General features: G+C 43.1%; 1 protein-coding gene across 8 annotated transcripts in view; it reads left to right on the top strand.

Annotated features, from left to right (window-relative positions):
* The window catches only part of NCOR1 (nuclear receptor corepressor 1), an 82,597-nt gene that overhangs the window by 51,085 nt on the left and 14,976 nt on the right, over positions 1 to 16,536 (top strand). For 7 of the 8 annotated variants that reach the window (XM_072138393.1, XM_072138394.1, XM_072138395.1 and 4 more), the window contains 11 exons: positions 2,747 to 2,809; positions 5,970 to 6,109; positions 8,416 to 8,542; positions 8,971 to 9,523; positions 9,610 to 9,739; positions 10,432 to 10,630; positions 11,723 to 11,893; positions 13,947 to 14,110; positions 14,221 to 14,341; positions 14,622 to 14,723; positions 14,805 to 14,905. In XM_072138393.1, the coding sequence (XP_071994494.1) occupies positions 2,747 to 2,809; positions 5,970 to 6,109; positions 8,416 to 8,542; positions 8,971 to 9,523; positions 9,610 to 9,739; positions 10,432 to 10,630; positions 11,723 to 11,893; positions 13,947 to 14,110; positions 14,221 to 14,341; positions 14,622 to 14,723; positions 14,805 to 14,905 (1,871 nt within the window). The remainder of the gene's footprint in view (positions 1 to 2,746; positions 2,810 to 5,969; positions 6,110 to 8,415; positions 8,543 to 8,970; positions 9,524 to 9,609; positions 9,740 to 10,431; positions 10,631 to 11,722; positions 11,894 to 13,946; positions 14,111 to 14,220; positions 14,342 to 14,621; positions 14,724 to 14,804; positions 14,906 to 16,536) is intronic. The other variant, XM_072138396.1, reaches the window with a different exon arrangement.

Raw genomic sequence — 16,536 nt, 5'->3', positions numbered from 1 at the left:
TAGGGAATTCTAGAAATGATATTTCGTGCTTTACCAAATGGGCGCTGCAAGTTTTTTTTAAAAGAAGGATTTAAGCCTTTACATTACTAACTTAAACAGCAGATGATAATATAACAGGTCACACGGATGTTTTGAAAGAGATTGTTAGAAAGAAATAGGATTTTCAGTACTTGATATTTTCCCCTCTGCTTACATTCCCCCCCCCCCCCCCCCCCCGTCTCATCCACTGAGGATCAGCAGATTCCGGTTTCCTTGACTGTATGTATATCCATGACAACATAAAAGATATGAGTGAATTATTGCCAATCACTACATGTGTTTCCCTGGCCAGTGATTCCAAACTTTGTTCTCCATAATTCTCTCCATATAACAGACACCGTCATTATGATGATTCTATGTGGACCTCAACTAGAATTATATATATTGTGTCAGGGGTTAAACTAATTTTAAAAGTTATCCCGTATACACAGGATAGAGGGTAACAAGCTGACTGGTGTGGGACCGACCGCAGTATGAGAATGCCCCAGCTATTCTGAAAATATCCTCACTAGTGGATGGAGATCCAGGACACATCCATTCATCGGGGTCAGAAATTGCAGAGCACAGCACTTCCCCTGGACTCCCTGGGTAATGGCAATGAAGGAGATATCTGTGCGCTGTGCTCTGCAATTTTCAACACTTTCATAGTATTAAATAGATCAGCAGGACTCTGGCTCAACCTGCTGCTCCATCCATTAGTAAAAACAAGATCTCGATTCTCTGTATTGCTGGGGGTCGGTTTGGTTTCAGTAATGTAATGGGCAGGTCTATGACGTAAGTGGCGGCTGTTGTGATATCTGTTATCTGTGATATATTGTTATTGGATGAATATTCATTATTACAGGTAGTCCCCTACTTAGGGACACCCGACTTACAGACAGACCTCTCTGTCTCCTGTGAACTCTGGTGAAGGTCTCTGGATGTTACTTTAGTCCCAGGCTACAATGATCAGCTGTAAGGTGTCTGTTCCCATGACAGCACAAAATTTAGAAAATCCAATTGTCACTGGGACAAAAAAATAAAATTTTGTCTGGATCTACAATGATAAATTATACAGTTCCGACTTGCATACAAATTCATCTTAGGTTCCATAGGTTTGTTCTTGTCTTGTATGTAACCCGGGGACTGCCTGTATAGGTGATGCACGTTTACTTTTTGGTATCCATTCCAGGAACATGGGTTTTTTTTTTCTCCTCCTCTTCATTCTTGTCCTTCTCTTGCTGCGCCATATCTTCTCTCTTACGACTGCAGTGAGTTCATAGATGACTTATCCTTGAAGTCCTTTTGTCTGGTTTTGTGTAGTGATTCTTCCTTGGGACATTGACTCTTATTTATTTTATTTTGGTTTTGTTTCCATGTCATGATCCACTTTGTTTCGAGCAGTAGAATACATGCTACATACTACGTCACTTGTACTGGGCATGTTATGTAATCCCTAGTTTTTAGGGTTTTATTAGAGATGTTTTGGTTACAGAATTATTCGAGATCTAATAGGTTTTTATTTTTGGTCTTTAAAGGAACTCAACATCCATCATGATAAACCAGGGCACTTACTCGTAGATCCAACTATGGTTATTTTCTTCTATTTGTTATCCATGGCCTCCTTCCTTCTAAAATCAACTTTAACTTAAAGGTTTTTTTTTTTTTTTTTATGTCCGGGCTGGGGAGGGCTATTTAAACATAATAAACATGTACTTACCTCCTCCGGTGCTGCCGATGTCCCGCGCCGCGGCCCGTCTCCTCCGTGCGCCGGTTTCAGTAGAAGGGCGCACAGGGAGATTCCGGCCGGCCGGATGCTCCCATGCGCACCATCTCCCAGCGCTTACAACGCTGAGAGATAGGGACGGATGGGAGGAGCCGTCCACAACGCGGACCAGAAGCTCCCTGTGCGCGGCTTCCGTGCCCCTGTAAACAAACAGGGGCATGGATCGAAGGGACCGCGGCGCGGGACATCTGCGGCGCCGGAGGAGGTAAGTCCATGTTTATTATGTTTAACTATCCCTCCCCAGCCCGGCCATAAAAAAAATTTTTAAACCCGGATAACCCCTTTAAGCGATGCCCATCTGTGCTTTGGCTTCACTGGCTTTCACTTTGCCTCCCTAATGCCCCTCCCTCTGCCTGAAGTCTTGGCAGCAGAGGAAATTTAAGCACACAGTGTAACGGCCTGAGAAGCTACAACACTGGCTATGGTTACATTTTGCTGCTTAGCCTAATTTTAAAAGTTGATCAGAAGGAAGGAGGCCACATAAAACAAATAGAAGTCAAAGTGCCCCTGGTTTATCCTGCTGGATTCTGATGGTAGATTTGCTTGAAGTTTATCTTTTGTAGCATTGTATTTTGGTTGGTATTTTCTCTTTGGAGACTTATCAGTTATTTCCCGGTTTGGTTTCCTTTTTCTATTGTCATCTGTATTGTGCGGTATCGTGCATGGAAGTTTTTTCGGTTCATGCTTGCAGTTCATCAGTCATTGTGAAGCCGAGGTCTTGAGTAGTTAGTGCATTGCCCGCTAGCCTGTCACAAGTCCTCTTGTCATAATCGGGAGTGACTGCCTCCTTCACCGCGAGCTTCTCTTCCCCTCGAATGGCTTTTACGGAGGAAGCCTTGCACGTAAATGGATAACTGTGTGTGGGCTGTGTAGCAGGATTGCTGCTCGTAATGCAAATCCAGGTCTTTCTTTTTGATGGGATTTGCTGTATTGTGCTTTCAGCTTCTGCAGAGACCGTGGAGACCTCCCGTTGGACTGAAGAAGAGATGGAAATTGCTAAAAAAGGTAACGCTTTCAAGTTTGGCTTCAGTGGATTTCTCCAGCGAGATGTTAGCCGCTGCTGACTTTTTTTTTTAATTAGTTTTTGTTTTGTGTGTTGTTTTTTCGATGTAGTTGTGGCATTTGTTTGCTCTTTGATATGATTGCAAGCTTCTCTATTACTATATGTGGCTATGTGGCTGTCCATCCCTCATTCCGGTAGACTTGTAGTGTAGTACCATGCAAATCAGTCCAAAGCCTGTTGGACTCTGGGCAGAGATTGGCAACTAAAAAGCAGGTCACATGGTCACACATAGTGCCGCCCGTGGTGCTGTGAATCTGATTGGGGCCCTGTACTCTTCAGTTTTCAAGTTGACATACGACAGGAAGAACTTCTTTCTGGGGGGAGAGGGGGGGGGTCAAAGTGCAGGACCCCAAAGGGTGAATTAATCCTGTGGTTTTTTTGGTTGTAAATCATTAATACCAATGACTGGAGGCTGCAGAAGAAGAAGCGGTTTCCCTAATTTTGAAATTTGCTACTTTTTACCAATCCAAAGATTGTAAGTCTGCAATCACATCCAAATCTGTGGTTGTGTCTACGATTTGTTTTTTTATATAATGGGGGGGGCATGGTGACTGTCCACACCACTTCTTTTGCGTGAATTTGAGGCCGCCTCTTCATTCGCATGCAACCAGTCTGCCGTGAACCGAGCCCAAGGCATCATGTACGTGACGCGTCTTTGGAACGCGGTCTGTGTATTAGTTTGTTTTTCCCCTGAAGGAAGAAATGAGAGATAATAGAACTGACAGACAGATATGTTGCAATGTCCTGTACTCGGATGCTCGCAGGAGGGCATTGAAGGGGTTATGCCGAATCTAGTGAAGTGTCATGTGATGTGGATTCTGGTCCAAGCGTGGTCTTCGGCCCACCAAGCACCGCAAACTTGCGGACCACGTTTCCTGGACTGCACAGTCTCCTGCATGATGCCTTTATAAATCATTTATGTACCGAACAATCCAAGACCTCTTTTAGGGTTATACTGGCTATTTTTAATGTACACAGCTGGAGAGCTAGATCTATATCAATTTATTTTATTTTAAACTTTCCAGAATTTTAGTTTTTAGCGTTAGAATCGTATTAATGTAACAAGCGCTATACATGTGACATTCCAACCCTGTTCCCTGCCTTCCCATCTACAAACTGGATGAACCTTTATTTTTATTTGCATGTGTCTGTATGCACGCACGCTTCTCATCTGCACGCCAATAGGTAATACTATTGTTATAACAGTACCCCCCCCCCCATATATATATATATATATATATATATATATATATATATATTATATTAATATATCTTTCATCTATATACTATTAATCAGAGTGGATTTAGGGCTCCCGGGTGACTCTGAGATACCTTGTCGTATCTTTGACCTCCATAAAGACTGCAGAAAGTCTTTACCTGGGATGACGCTGTAATCCTTGGCTAATACAGTCACACAATATGATTAGCAGGGCAGCCGAGAGTTTGGCATGGCTTGACACATGGCCTTAGTTCATTTTAGGTGAACAGAGCTGGACGGAAAGAAACTGACAGCCTGTGTGACTCTGGAAGACATTTACCAGCCGTTGTTTCTACAATGATAACTTTACTCAGAGGAGACTTGTGATATATATTATATATATATATATATATATATATATATATATATATATATATATATATATATATATATATATATATATATATATTTATTTTTTTTATAAAAAGTGCAAACAAAAATTTAAAGGGGTTGTCTGATAAGCCCATTATTTAAAAAAACAAAAAGATAGTAGTGCACCTGAACAATTTTCTCCATGCTCCCGCCTCAACAGTTCCCCGCTTCTCCACCGATTTCTACTTCCTGGATGAACAGGAAGTGGCGATCGCTGTCTAAGATGGAAGCAACAGAAGAATAAGGTTAGGAAGGGTTCTTTTTAGTGATTCTGTAATCATTACATTACGTTTCGAAAAAGGAATTTTCTAGAGTTGAAGAAGTAGTTAATGGTCCTTTTCTCTGGTGAAGAGGAATGGCTTGGACCTTCTTCCCTTAAAATTCCGAGTCTCCTCAGCAAAATTAGGTCACCTACAACTCGACATGAACTTTTTCAGTTGCGACTCTTGCCGGTGGATGTCAATTCTCTGGGTGGTCCATTTTGTTAGCTTTCAGAAGTCTGGGTGTTGGAAAGCCAAAATGTATTGAGGTTCTCCAGCCTTCTTGGCCTGACGTCGTGTGGCAATCTTGGTCGGGATTTTGTGACCGTATATACCCACAAAGATGTTGGTCGCCTAGTGCGGTATAATTTATTACTAACATTTTGTATTCTACTAATATTCTGACCTTTTGTGATTCAGTGAGTTGCAGGTAGTTTTTTGTGTATGGTATATTTTATAGTTGTGTTTGTCATTAGGGAATGTGGATTTATTTACAGGTTTTATTCACTAGTGGGTTATCGGAGCGGTTTACGCTCACGTTTCTTTTTGCGTCGAGACTCATTGTTGTCCAACCCAAACTTGCAATAAAGATTTCCCTCTCTGAATCTACCTCTTTATGTGTTTGTTCATAAACCAAATGCCCACCACAGCCTAATTCTAGTTTTCATCATGACCGTCCCATACACCTCCTCTCCGTCCATGCTTTACAGGTGGTTGTCAGATGTTTTGGAAGCTGACAACTTTGTTCTGGACCCTGCATTGTTTTAGCTGTTCTCCTGCAAAAATCGTAGTGGTTCTGCAGGGGAATGAAAGGGTTACCTGCACGTGAATTCTGTGTGCTTAGCATTCTGTTCCTATACCAACCAAAAAAAACATTGTCTACATCAGACATCCCCTTTAAATCTAAGCGGTGGTCCTCCGAGGCGGTTCCAATGTGAAAACAAGGTGGAGAGCAGCAGGTGACGTCTGTCGTCTTCTTGAAAGCTCGCTAGGCCACGTGACCTGCAGTGTTACTTGGACTCCGTGTGAGATTGCGTCCTTTCCTATATCCTGTTATTATGTAACTTCATTTGCTTTGTCCTCATTTGAGATTTTCTGTTTTGGCATTAACTATGTTAGCAGTTTATGTGGTGGTTGCTGGAAGCGATGGTTTCAGATGTATTTCCTCCTAATTCAAAGAGATCCCATTGGTCTGTGTTTGTGTCTTGGCAGGCTTGGTGGAACACGGCCGCAACTGGGGTTCCATCGCCAAGATGGTCGGAACTAAGAGCGAAGCGCAGTGCAAAAACTTCTACTTCAATTACAAACGGAGACACAATCTGGACAACTTACTGCAGCAGCACAAGCAGAAAGTGAGTATGAGCGAGAGCGGGTTTAACAAATGGTTAATGTGTTGCCTAGTTACTGCAGTAGACTCCATTCACACCTCAAAAATGCTGAAAAAAAAGTTGCAGTATGCATAGTACAATGACGGACAGATGGATCGTATTTTAGTCGGTGCACGTTTTGTGTCATGAAGTTATCCCATTCTTTAACCCTTTTACTGCTGGGCATTTCTGTGACATTTGTCACGTTATTGACCAGAGCTATTTGTGATCTTTATTGATTTGACAGTTTTTTGGGGGGAAAAAAGGCACAAACAAAACCCATTTGGGGGGAAAACACCAGAGTAATTTTTCCAATTTTTGACGAGTATCAAATTGCAGCATAAAGAATTATACTAAACCCCAACAAAAAAAACCACATATTTTCTAGAAGTGGATACCTGTGTTTAAAATTGCAAAATAGAGTTTATAGACCTAGAATCAAAATTGCATGAAGGTCCCCAAGTGTAAACGCTTATCTAAAATGCATAAAGATGGACTTTGATGGCAACAAAATATGCCCCAAACAGAAAATACCATTAATCTGCTATAACTATTAGGACTGTCACAACCTGCAAAATAGAGCAATAAAATAGATTAAACCTAGAGGCACCCCCAAACCTTATATATTGTTTGAAAGCAGACAACCTGGCAATTGCATTTCTTTTAGTTAACAGTGGACAGCCTGTACGACTATCATGCGACATTGTGACAAACACAAATTATTAAAAAGAAAATGCAATGAAAACATAAATTTTTACATAAACCTCCGCTTTGATGTGAGTTTTATGCACAAAAAGGAATTTAAAGTTAAATGGCATCTACCACTAGGATGAAGGATTGTAAACCAAGCACACTGACATACTGGTTTGTGCCCCCTCTGGCAGGACATGTTCTTCATGTATCTTCTTATGTCCTGGTTTTTAAGAAAGACTTTAAATATTATGAAACTGAGCCTAAGGGGCTCCAGACGCCTGGAGCTCCTTAGGTTTGCATAATTTTAAAAGCCTTTTTTTATAAAAACCGGGGAATAAGAGAAAATAGCAGATCCTGCTAGAGGGGGCACCCACTAATGTATCATTGTGCTTGGTTTACAATTCATTCTGGTGGTAGATGTCAATTAATAAGTGACCAGATTTATATATACCACAATACACAACATAAAAAGATTGTACACTCCCAAGCATGCTAAAACCTAAACAATGCAATATTTGGTTATGAGCTACAATTGTGTTTAAAAATATTTATCGCACATAGTAAAAAGCTCCCATTCTGTCAAAAACCTATTTTCTTCAGAAATCGCCACCTACCATATTTACAAGAGTAACTTTCTAATTCATACACACTACCACCTTCATGCAACTTTGCAGCAAACGATGATAGAATGCAAAAATTACATTAAAATTCTAAATTTCCACTAAACTATGTACAAATCCAAACTACTTGTATAAAGAAAAAGGTACTTTCCTGCAAATAGTAAGGGGGGGGGAGTGCCAAACAATTTTTGTAGAAAATTTACTGAGCTTCACGCAGATATTATTGAACTCTCCCTTGCACAACCGTAACAAAATAAACAAAACAATATATTTATCCGTAAACCAAGCTGATGAGATAACAAAAGTCACTTTTAGATGTGCGCCATTGTATTATCACATATGTCCTTTGCCATACAGATGCCACCCTGTGAGAACGTATGAGATACGTCCTTGGCTGGTAAAAGGGTTAACCTAGATGTGAACCCAGCCCAAGTCTCTATTCACACGACCCAATTGGGAGCCGTGATCCAGTGGCACAAATTGCACCCATATCACGATTCCCATTACGCCTGATCACGGAGCGGTGAACTTGGCGTCCTCTCCTTTCTTCACCAACTGTGTTCTGCCCTGTTGAAGCACGTTATCGTGTGCAGAAGACCTAACTGCTAAAGCACCGGAACCTGTTTTGGACAGGACTCCAAAAATCATGATTATGTAAGAGGAGTCCCTGCTGTCCTATGGAACAGCCTCGCTGTCATGAAAACTTAATTACAATAAGACATGGTGATCCCAAGGTCATGCTGGAACTCCTTACATCATAGGTAACTCATGAGATATGGACTCCTGATCCCAGAGCATGGTCAGGTCCATCAATTGCGGCCACCACACGGCCCACAAATATTTGTTTTTAGTCTAAAGTAACAGTATTTTTTTATTCAACCTGATTCTAACCACCTATGTACCTGAATGGTTGCCGAATTTACCCAGCGGGATGAGGTTTTCTAAAATAAAAACCCTGACCAAAAGTTTCTCTTACAGTCTCCGCGAAGGCCGCGAGAGGAGAGGGATGTCTCACAGTCTGAAAGTGTGGCCTCTACTGTGTCTGCACAGGAAGATGAAGAAAATGAAGGCTCAAATGATGAAGAGAATCCAGAAGACAGTGATGGTAATGTTCTTATTGTTGTGTGTCTGTGTGTATATGATGTGTGGGTTTAATTATTATGACATTAAAACTAGTTTGCAGCTTTTTTTTTTTTTTTTTTTGCTCACATGGCTATCCTGTGAGCCTGACAGTAGCAAAACAGGAGGGTCCGGAGGATTTGCTCTTTATGGCAGTTTCCTACAAGCCCTATGATGCCTTGCATGTACTTAATTTTGAATGGTCCTACCACTACAGTCTCATTGCTGTTTGCATTCTCCTTTCTCCTTGCTGCTGTTTGTACTGTATCCAAAATCATTCCATGCAAGTGAACTCAACTGCAGGATTATTGTTCTGTATTAGTTGTGGTAGTTTGTAATGTGACGTCCTATAAAGAGGCTTGTACTTGGCGCCGACTGCATGCGATTAATATTCACAATTACGTTTTTCCGCAGGTGGAGAAAACAGTTCAGACACTGAAAGTGCTCCATCTCCTTCCCCTGTGGAAGCCTCAAAACAAGCGGACGAAACGGCAGACCGAACCACTTCTTCATTACCTATAGTCGCTTCTCCTGAGCAAGACGCTCCTAGTAAACCCCCACCCAGTGCGTCCCCCTCTACCGGCACACAAAATGCAAAGACACCTGAGAACCAGTACCCAGAGATGCAGGTAAAAGAAGAGGTTAACCCTGAACCCGAGGAGGAAATGGAGGTTGGCGAGAGGAGCGACGGTTCTGATCCGAAACCAGCTTCCAGTCTTCAAGTCCATACCAAAGTGGAACCTGTGGAGCCTGATGTGAAACTGCCTGAAAGTGCCCAAGTAAAAATGGAGGAAGATACCAAAGACCGAGAGCTGGAGAGAAGTAAGGAGAAATGTGAACATGCAGATATGGAGTATTCTGCCAACCAGATGCCGAGTCACAGTAGGACGGATTCACATTCGGATAATGACTCCAGTGCCACGTGCAGTGCGGATGAGGATGTTGATGGAGAACCTGAGCGGTCAAGGTGAGGGGTACTACTATAATATATGTGGTGGTACGGTGTATGGTTGTGAGGCCAAATACATATAATCACCTTTCCCCTCTGTTTAGGGTATACACTATTGATTCTAAGCCATCACTGTTGAATCCAACGGGCACAATTCTGATCTCCCCTGCCCTAAAACAAGGTGCACTGGACCTGCAGCAGCTGCATCACCGCGCTGCTGTTATACCACCCATGGTAAGTCTATTTGATATGGGGAAGCGGAGGGAACTTTTGCCGCATTGAAGTCCTGTGGTGCAGGTCCCATTTTTCTTTAGTCATTTTATAGCATGAATAGCATAGAATAAAAGTGTCAAAGAATGATAAACCAGGGGCACTTACTCATAGATCCTCCCTCCTTATAAAATCTAATTTTACAATTTATGTTAATGAGCCACAGGAGCTCTGGGGGTTGTTACCAGAGTCCCTCCATGCTGCAGCTTCACAGGATGTTAATGTCTTTTCTCCCCCTGCTCCCTCAGCACTTAACTCCTCCCCCTAATCTCACACGGGAGGGGGAATAGTCCTCTTGCACAGTGTAACAGTCTGTGAATCTTAGATGAGAGGTGCAGGGGCCCTTCTTGGATCATTAGGATAATTTAAACTTTATTTAGAGGAAAGGCGTTCATGGATGACAAATATAAGAATATTACCACAGTCACGGTGGCTGAATCGGTGTAAGAGTCCCTGGTTTATCATAATGGATTTTGTTGGTAGATTTCCTTACACTACAGACGGCCCCTTACTTAAGGACACCCGACTTAAGAACAAACATATGGAACCTATCTTGTACGTAACCCAGGGACTGTCTGTACTGTCTTTTCTCATTTTCTCTGTATGCATACCTATCTAAGGTCTTTTACATCTGATGTAATTTCCACTTTGTTTAGGTTTCTTGCAGCCCAGGAAGTCTTTCTGCTGGGACACCAGTCTCGGCCAACAGTTTCTCCCTGTACCAGCGCCATCTTCAGTCTCTGCATGAGAACAACTTGCTTGAAGAGCAACGACAGAGACAGGAACAGCTCAGTATGGAGAGAAGGTCGGCCAGTCCTGCTAACCTGTCCAAGAGTCCAAATATTGAATGGGAAGGTGATTATTTTAGCTCCACTACACACCTCCATGTTGGGTCCATGTGCTAGTTACGTCTCCTGGACCTGACACTGCAGGGAGCTCGACTGCAGCAGCTTTATATTGATCCACCATACGATGATGCGAGTTCCTGCCCCCCTTCGGCGCTATTGTCCTGTACTGTAATCATGTTATTGGTACTGAACAATAGTCTTGGTGACTCAACGCATCATAGATCACTATAAAGCTGTGAGTTCTGCTCCCTATACAGTAGGGTTGGAGATGCAGCTTTCATACAGACTGCGTGGTTCTCAGATCAAACACTATCGTGCAACAGGCCAAGGGCTAAAGGGAATTTTCTAAACAAAATACTGTAAGCTAAATGTATTCTCCTGCATACAGTCATCCTGTATACAGAATTATACTGCATTACATGTATCAGGATGGTGGAACCTTTTGCATCACCAGAAGAGGTTAAAGCTTATATACCCCAATGAGGAAACATCAGACTTGCAGTTTTGGGGCTGTGGGGTTATACACTAAGCAGAGGGGTTGATGTAAGTGGCCACGTGATCCGAATCTCAGATTATGTGGATACGGATCACTCTGCTGCTGGATCTTTTCCAGGCCCTTGGAACGTTGGCAGAGGCCCAGCTCTTCTGTTCTGTATGTTGCTGCACAAATCCCAGAATATTTACCCTGGCACTTGACCACTAAAGGCTCAGTGCCAGCTAAGATTGTTTTCACATGAGGTAACAAACATGTTCAGCACCTTATCTTTCATGTAGACTGATTATTCATCTCTATTCATGCTGAAGATGAACATTGATAAGCGAGTCTGACCTCGGGGACATGTAAATCGCTGTGGGTTATTCTGACCCCTGCCTGCCTCTGGAGCAGACACATGCCTCTTGTTAGGACGAGGTTACCCTAAACCTATAAATAGCTTGGTGCATATATTCATACGGTGGCATCTGTTCCAAGTAACATCAGTTATAAAATAATTGCCAAATCTGCTCTGTCTAGCTGCGCACTTATGGTCTGTATTTTGACTTTTGTACCGAGCCGTTTGTTCAGGACTCACAAAGGCATCTCTCTCTCTCTTCTTGGCAGGAAAATCTGTGTATATGCCTTATGCCGCGGAGGTCAAGCGAGCCCTGGAGCACGAAGCTCAGATGCAGAACGCTGCACGCTCCATTTCACCATATAGGATGTCTCCACGAGAAGTCAGCAAAGCCTCTCCCCAAGCCGACCTGAATCCTGTGCGCTACTGTGTTCCTCCAGGTACTGCTGACTGTAAAGATTTCACACTTGGAGCTGGTCTGTAAAGCTGAATAAGGCCTCATGCACACAACCCCATGGGAGTCTTTTATACAGCCACATAATTTGACCCCCAGTAGAGGTCTATGGCACTTGGTCGCAGTGTGGTGAGCGCACAGTGTCTTCCCGCACCATGACCAAGCTGCTCGGCTGTCTATGGAGAGGGGAGTGGGGTGAGGAGCGTTTACTCCTCCGCCATCTGGTGGTGTGTTCACACGGGCGTGTGAATGAGGCCTTCACTGTACATCTCTAAATACATGGAATATTAAGGGATTGTTCACTACTACTTCGTCCCTTCCTCCGTTTATTAAGTGAGTTTTTCAAGATTTAAAATAATGAAAGGAGGTTGTCCAGGCGTTAATGACCATGGGTGCTGCTGTGTTTTGTAAGAAAGCAGACAGGTGTTTAAAACCCTAGACAACCCTTTTAATTACCCCCCGAATATACTTAAAAGAATTCTTGATAAATCCCCTTCTTCTTCGGTATTGATGCTTTTAGTGGTCTCTACCGTTATAACTTTACACATGGCTGTTCCCTGTGCAGCCAATCACTGGCCCTTGTGCTCTTATGCTATACATGTATGTATCAATGCAGCGGCCGTGTTTAGGTACAGCAAATAATCATTTCAGGACAAGTGGAGACTGGTGATGGCATTATACCAAAATCTGATGCCAGCACCTGCCTTCTGCCGGCCAGACTGCAGCGCTGGCAGTGTACAGCATGGTATAATGTTGGATCGGGCTGACAGAAGGCTATTTTGCACAGGTTGCATGCGTTTGTGTGCACGATGCCTAAGAGTTGGCTAGCAGTAGCCTCTGTCTCTTGAGATTGTGAGTGATCAGGCTACAACAAGGACACCTGCTGGTGAGAAGGGAGGAATACAATTTTTTCATGGAATCTTTCCTTCCTTTTTCCCCCAAATCGGTATACTATGGCCTTTTCTGACTCTTGACTCGAAGTGCTTTTTAATATTTGGCTTTTTGGTTACTTGCTGTTACAAGCAGATGCTTTTGTAACCTATATACATCCCAAGTACTGACAATGCAGAACTGCTAATAGATCTAGATAGGAGATCTGGAGAGGTGTCAACCATACCTTGACATGGGTTAGTAGAAGCAGAATTGTGAAAAAAAATGATCATTTTGTCCAGGGTGTCGAGTTCCCGTAGTATGCTTGCTTAGCCGCTCCACAGGTTTTCTCTGTTCTGAGTGACAGCTGTATTGTAGGAGCCGCCTCACTCAATGCAGAGGGGTGCACTATGACACAGCTCGATGTATAGAGCTAAACACTTATTCATAATACTGCTAGATAATTAATGAGCCCTCCAGCACTCACAATCAGATCCCTGAGTTATTATGCTGGGCCAGAATATGAACATTTGGCAGCACAGAAGTTGTTCCGTTGGATATATCAAGAGGCTAAAAGGACATCTACCACCAGGATGAAGGATTGTAGACCAAGCACACTGACATACTGGGGTCTCTGTCTGTTAGGATCTGCTCTTGAAGCTTCCAATGCTCTTGCGTTTTTTTTTTTTTTTTTTTTTTAATTGTGGGCTTTAAAAATTATGCAAATTTACCAGAGGGGCTTCAAGTTCCACTACCACCTATAGAGCCCAGAGCCCCTCAGACTCCTTTTGCATAATTTCAAAAGCTTTTGTTATTGGTTTTTTAAAGAAAACCAGGCAATAAGAAGTTAAAAGAAGAGCAGGGCCTACTAGAGGGGGAACACACCAGCATGTCAGTGTGCTTGGTTTACAATCCTTAATCCTGGTGTTAATGTTCTTTAAAGTCGCAGGTTTTTAAAAAGTATGCAGGCACTAGACAGGAGCGCCCACATGCCCACCCACTCAGCCGGCCGCTGCGACCCACAACACCCCCTCTGCAAGAATTTGTGATGATTTCACTGCTTCCACTGCAGAAAACAGACACTTGGGGGAGGATTCATCACTGCTTCTTCGTCAAAGTAATTGGTTTATCATACATTATTCTCATGGTAGATTTCCTTTAACTTCTAGTATTGCAGCCGGCTCCTCATCAAGTGATCACTTCTTTAGCTGAAGGAACCAGACTTCCTGTGACACGTCCAACCCGTCCACCTCCCCCACTGATCCCATCGTCCAAAACTACGGTCACTTCTTCTGACAAACCTTCTTTTATAATGGGGGGCTCCATATCACAGGTGGGTTGATAGAACGCCACTTATCATACGTTGTATTTGTAAGATCCTTTGGTAAACTAAAACATGCAAAGGCATTAAATATTAATATTCTATCATTTATCTTCCTCTAGGGAACTCCAGGAACATATTTGACATCTCTCAGTCAGCAGCCCTATGGCCAAGAGTCAGTAAAGCCCTCTGTGGGCTCCATCTCTCTGGGCCTACCAAGGCAACAGGAGGCTGTAAAAACTGGTAGGTTTATTGTGTGAAGTTGTGTTAGCTCTTGGACTTTTCAAAACTTAACTTCTTACCTGAAGACTGAATAAATAAACATCTAGTTGAGGACTGACCAATGGGACCTACATCGGTCACAAGAAAAATCCACCATGTCCTACCTTTATATACGTAACCAATGCCTGAGGTCAACTTTATCCCCTTATTATATTGCACTCTACTAGACTACACTGTATTACCTCACTATTTAGAAAATAAATTTATTGCAAGGGCAACAACATTTCCTTGTATGTTCTAGGTTCTGTTACCTACATCAAACAAGAAGAGTTCTCGCCCCGTGGCCAAGGCTCCCAGCCAGAAGGGCTCCTTGTCAGGGCTCAGCATGAGGGTGTTGTCAGAGGTACGCTCAGGCGCACTAGTTTGATATCGGTAGATATTTGAGAATTGTTCACTATTCACTTTATTACTTGTGTTGTTACAGGTACTATGACTGCACTTCAGGAAGGGAGCATCACTAGAGGCACTCCAGCCACCAAAGTCCCCATGGAAGCTATTCCCTCTTTACGAGGCTCCATCACTCAGGTATAGATCAGTCCTCTCCAGTATGCATGTTTGCTGAATTAAAAGTTAGGAAAAAGCACCTGCAAGCAACGGTGTAACTACGGTGGTAGCAGCCATAGCAGTTACTTTGGGTCTCGCAGTGTGCTCTATATGTGTGCATATGTGATGTGTATATGCTGTATGTCAATGTGTAAGCTGCATGGGTGTATATGATGGTGTATGCATGTGCTGTATGTGTATATATGTGAAAGTATAGAAACATGATTGTGACTGTAAAAATGTAAATATAAAGGGGGAAAGAGGGCTGAAGCCTGCTTTAGAGCCTAGCCTCTTCTAGTTACGTACCTGCCTGCCAAAATACCACCCTTTTAGCTAAAAATTGTGGATATATATATCCAGCTCTGTGGATATTTATCTGCATGAAAAAGGAAACTAATTTTCATTCTATTTGGGGAAAATGGCGTGAATTAGGTCCTTACTATAGCCTCTTCCATCTCCATCGTGTCTTATGGTGGGATCTGGGTCCCGAGGCAGCAATGGGCTGCAGGTGCACAGTGGTGTAATCCATATTATTTCTTGTTATACCTATTTTCTCCTGATGTATAAGCCTGATCGAAACTCCCATTTTCTATTTATGCCTAAATTTGAGGGCATTTCCGGTTGTGTGGAGATGCCTCTTTGTTCGCTGAGGCCTATAGATGTTCACATTGGACTTGCGCCTCCCTTTGGTCCTGCAACACTGACTTGTGTATGCTCTATCTCATGTGCTTGCTGTATCTCCATGTTCCTCGCAATAAAGTTTGTTGATTTTAAAAACAAAATTGTTTCCCTGACATTTGCATAAAATCAACTTTCTGGCATACAGCCAGAACTAGCAGCGAGTCAGAAGGGGTTTGTCTTGTTTGGCCAAGTCGAGCAGCTCCTCCCCATGCCACCTTCTTAGTATTCAGCGCTTCATGTCATGTGACCAGGGTGATGTAATCTATGGTCCTTTATCCACTGACATTTGTAAGAATTTACCCAATGTATTTATCAGATCAAATGAAATCACCGCATGAGGCTTCTGTGATTGCAAAGTCTGCCACATGTATGTATCCGATCACATGAAAATGTCAGTGGGTAAAGGATCTTAGATCACGACGTGCTGAATGGGGCGGAAGTGAGTCAGGATGGGGGGAAAATGTCTCCTCCCATCGCTGGTGGATATGACCGTATGCCAGGTAAGAACAAAGTTGATTTTTATGGGGATGTGAGGGGAAACAAAGTAGCTAAAAGAAGGGTGTCATTTGGTTAATAGGGCTTTATAGGAACCCTTTAAAGGAAACCTACCACCACAAATCTACCTATAAAGGTAGATTGGGTGGTAGGTGGATCAATGGGACGTGAGGATAGCCCTTTTAAGGGCTAATCCTCACGTCCCCACACTTTTTTGATAACTTTTATTACACGTATATTCAAATTTACTTATGCCGCTACTGGGGCGTGGAGTAGCCGCATCTGAGGTTACACGAGGCGGCTACTCCACGCCCCGGTAGCCACTTTACCCCTCCTACTCACCCATCTTCGGCGCGTAGCTGCGCGCCCTCGTCCGGCGATCCTGCTGTCTGCGCCTGCGCAGTCACTGCTCCGAAACAGGCGCGGGCCTGCTCTTC

This window comes from Engystomops pustulosus, chromosome 2 (assembly GCF_040894005.1).
Source record: "Engystomops pustulosus chromosome 2, aEngPut4.maternal, whole genome shotgun sequence".
Lineage (NCBI taxonomy): Eukaryota > Metazoa > Chordata > Amphibia > Anura > Leptodactylidae > Engystomops > Engystomops pustulosus.
Note: the sequence above shows the minus strand (reverse complement) of the source record. Positions and strands in the feature narration are given on the sequence as shown.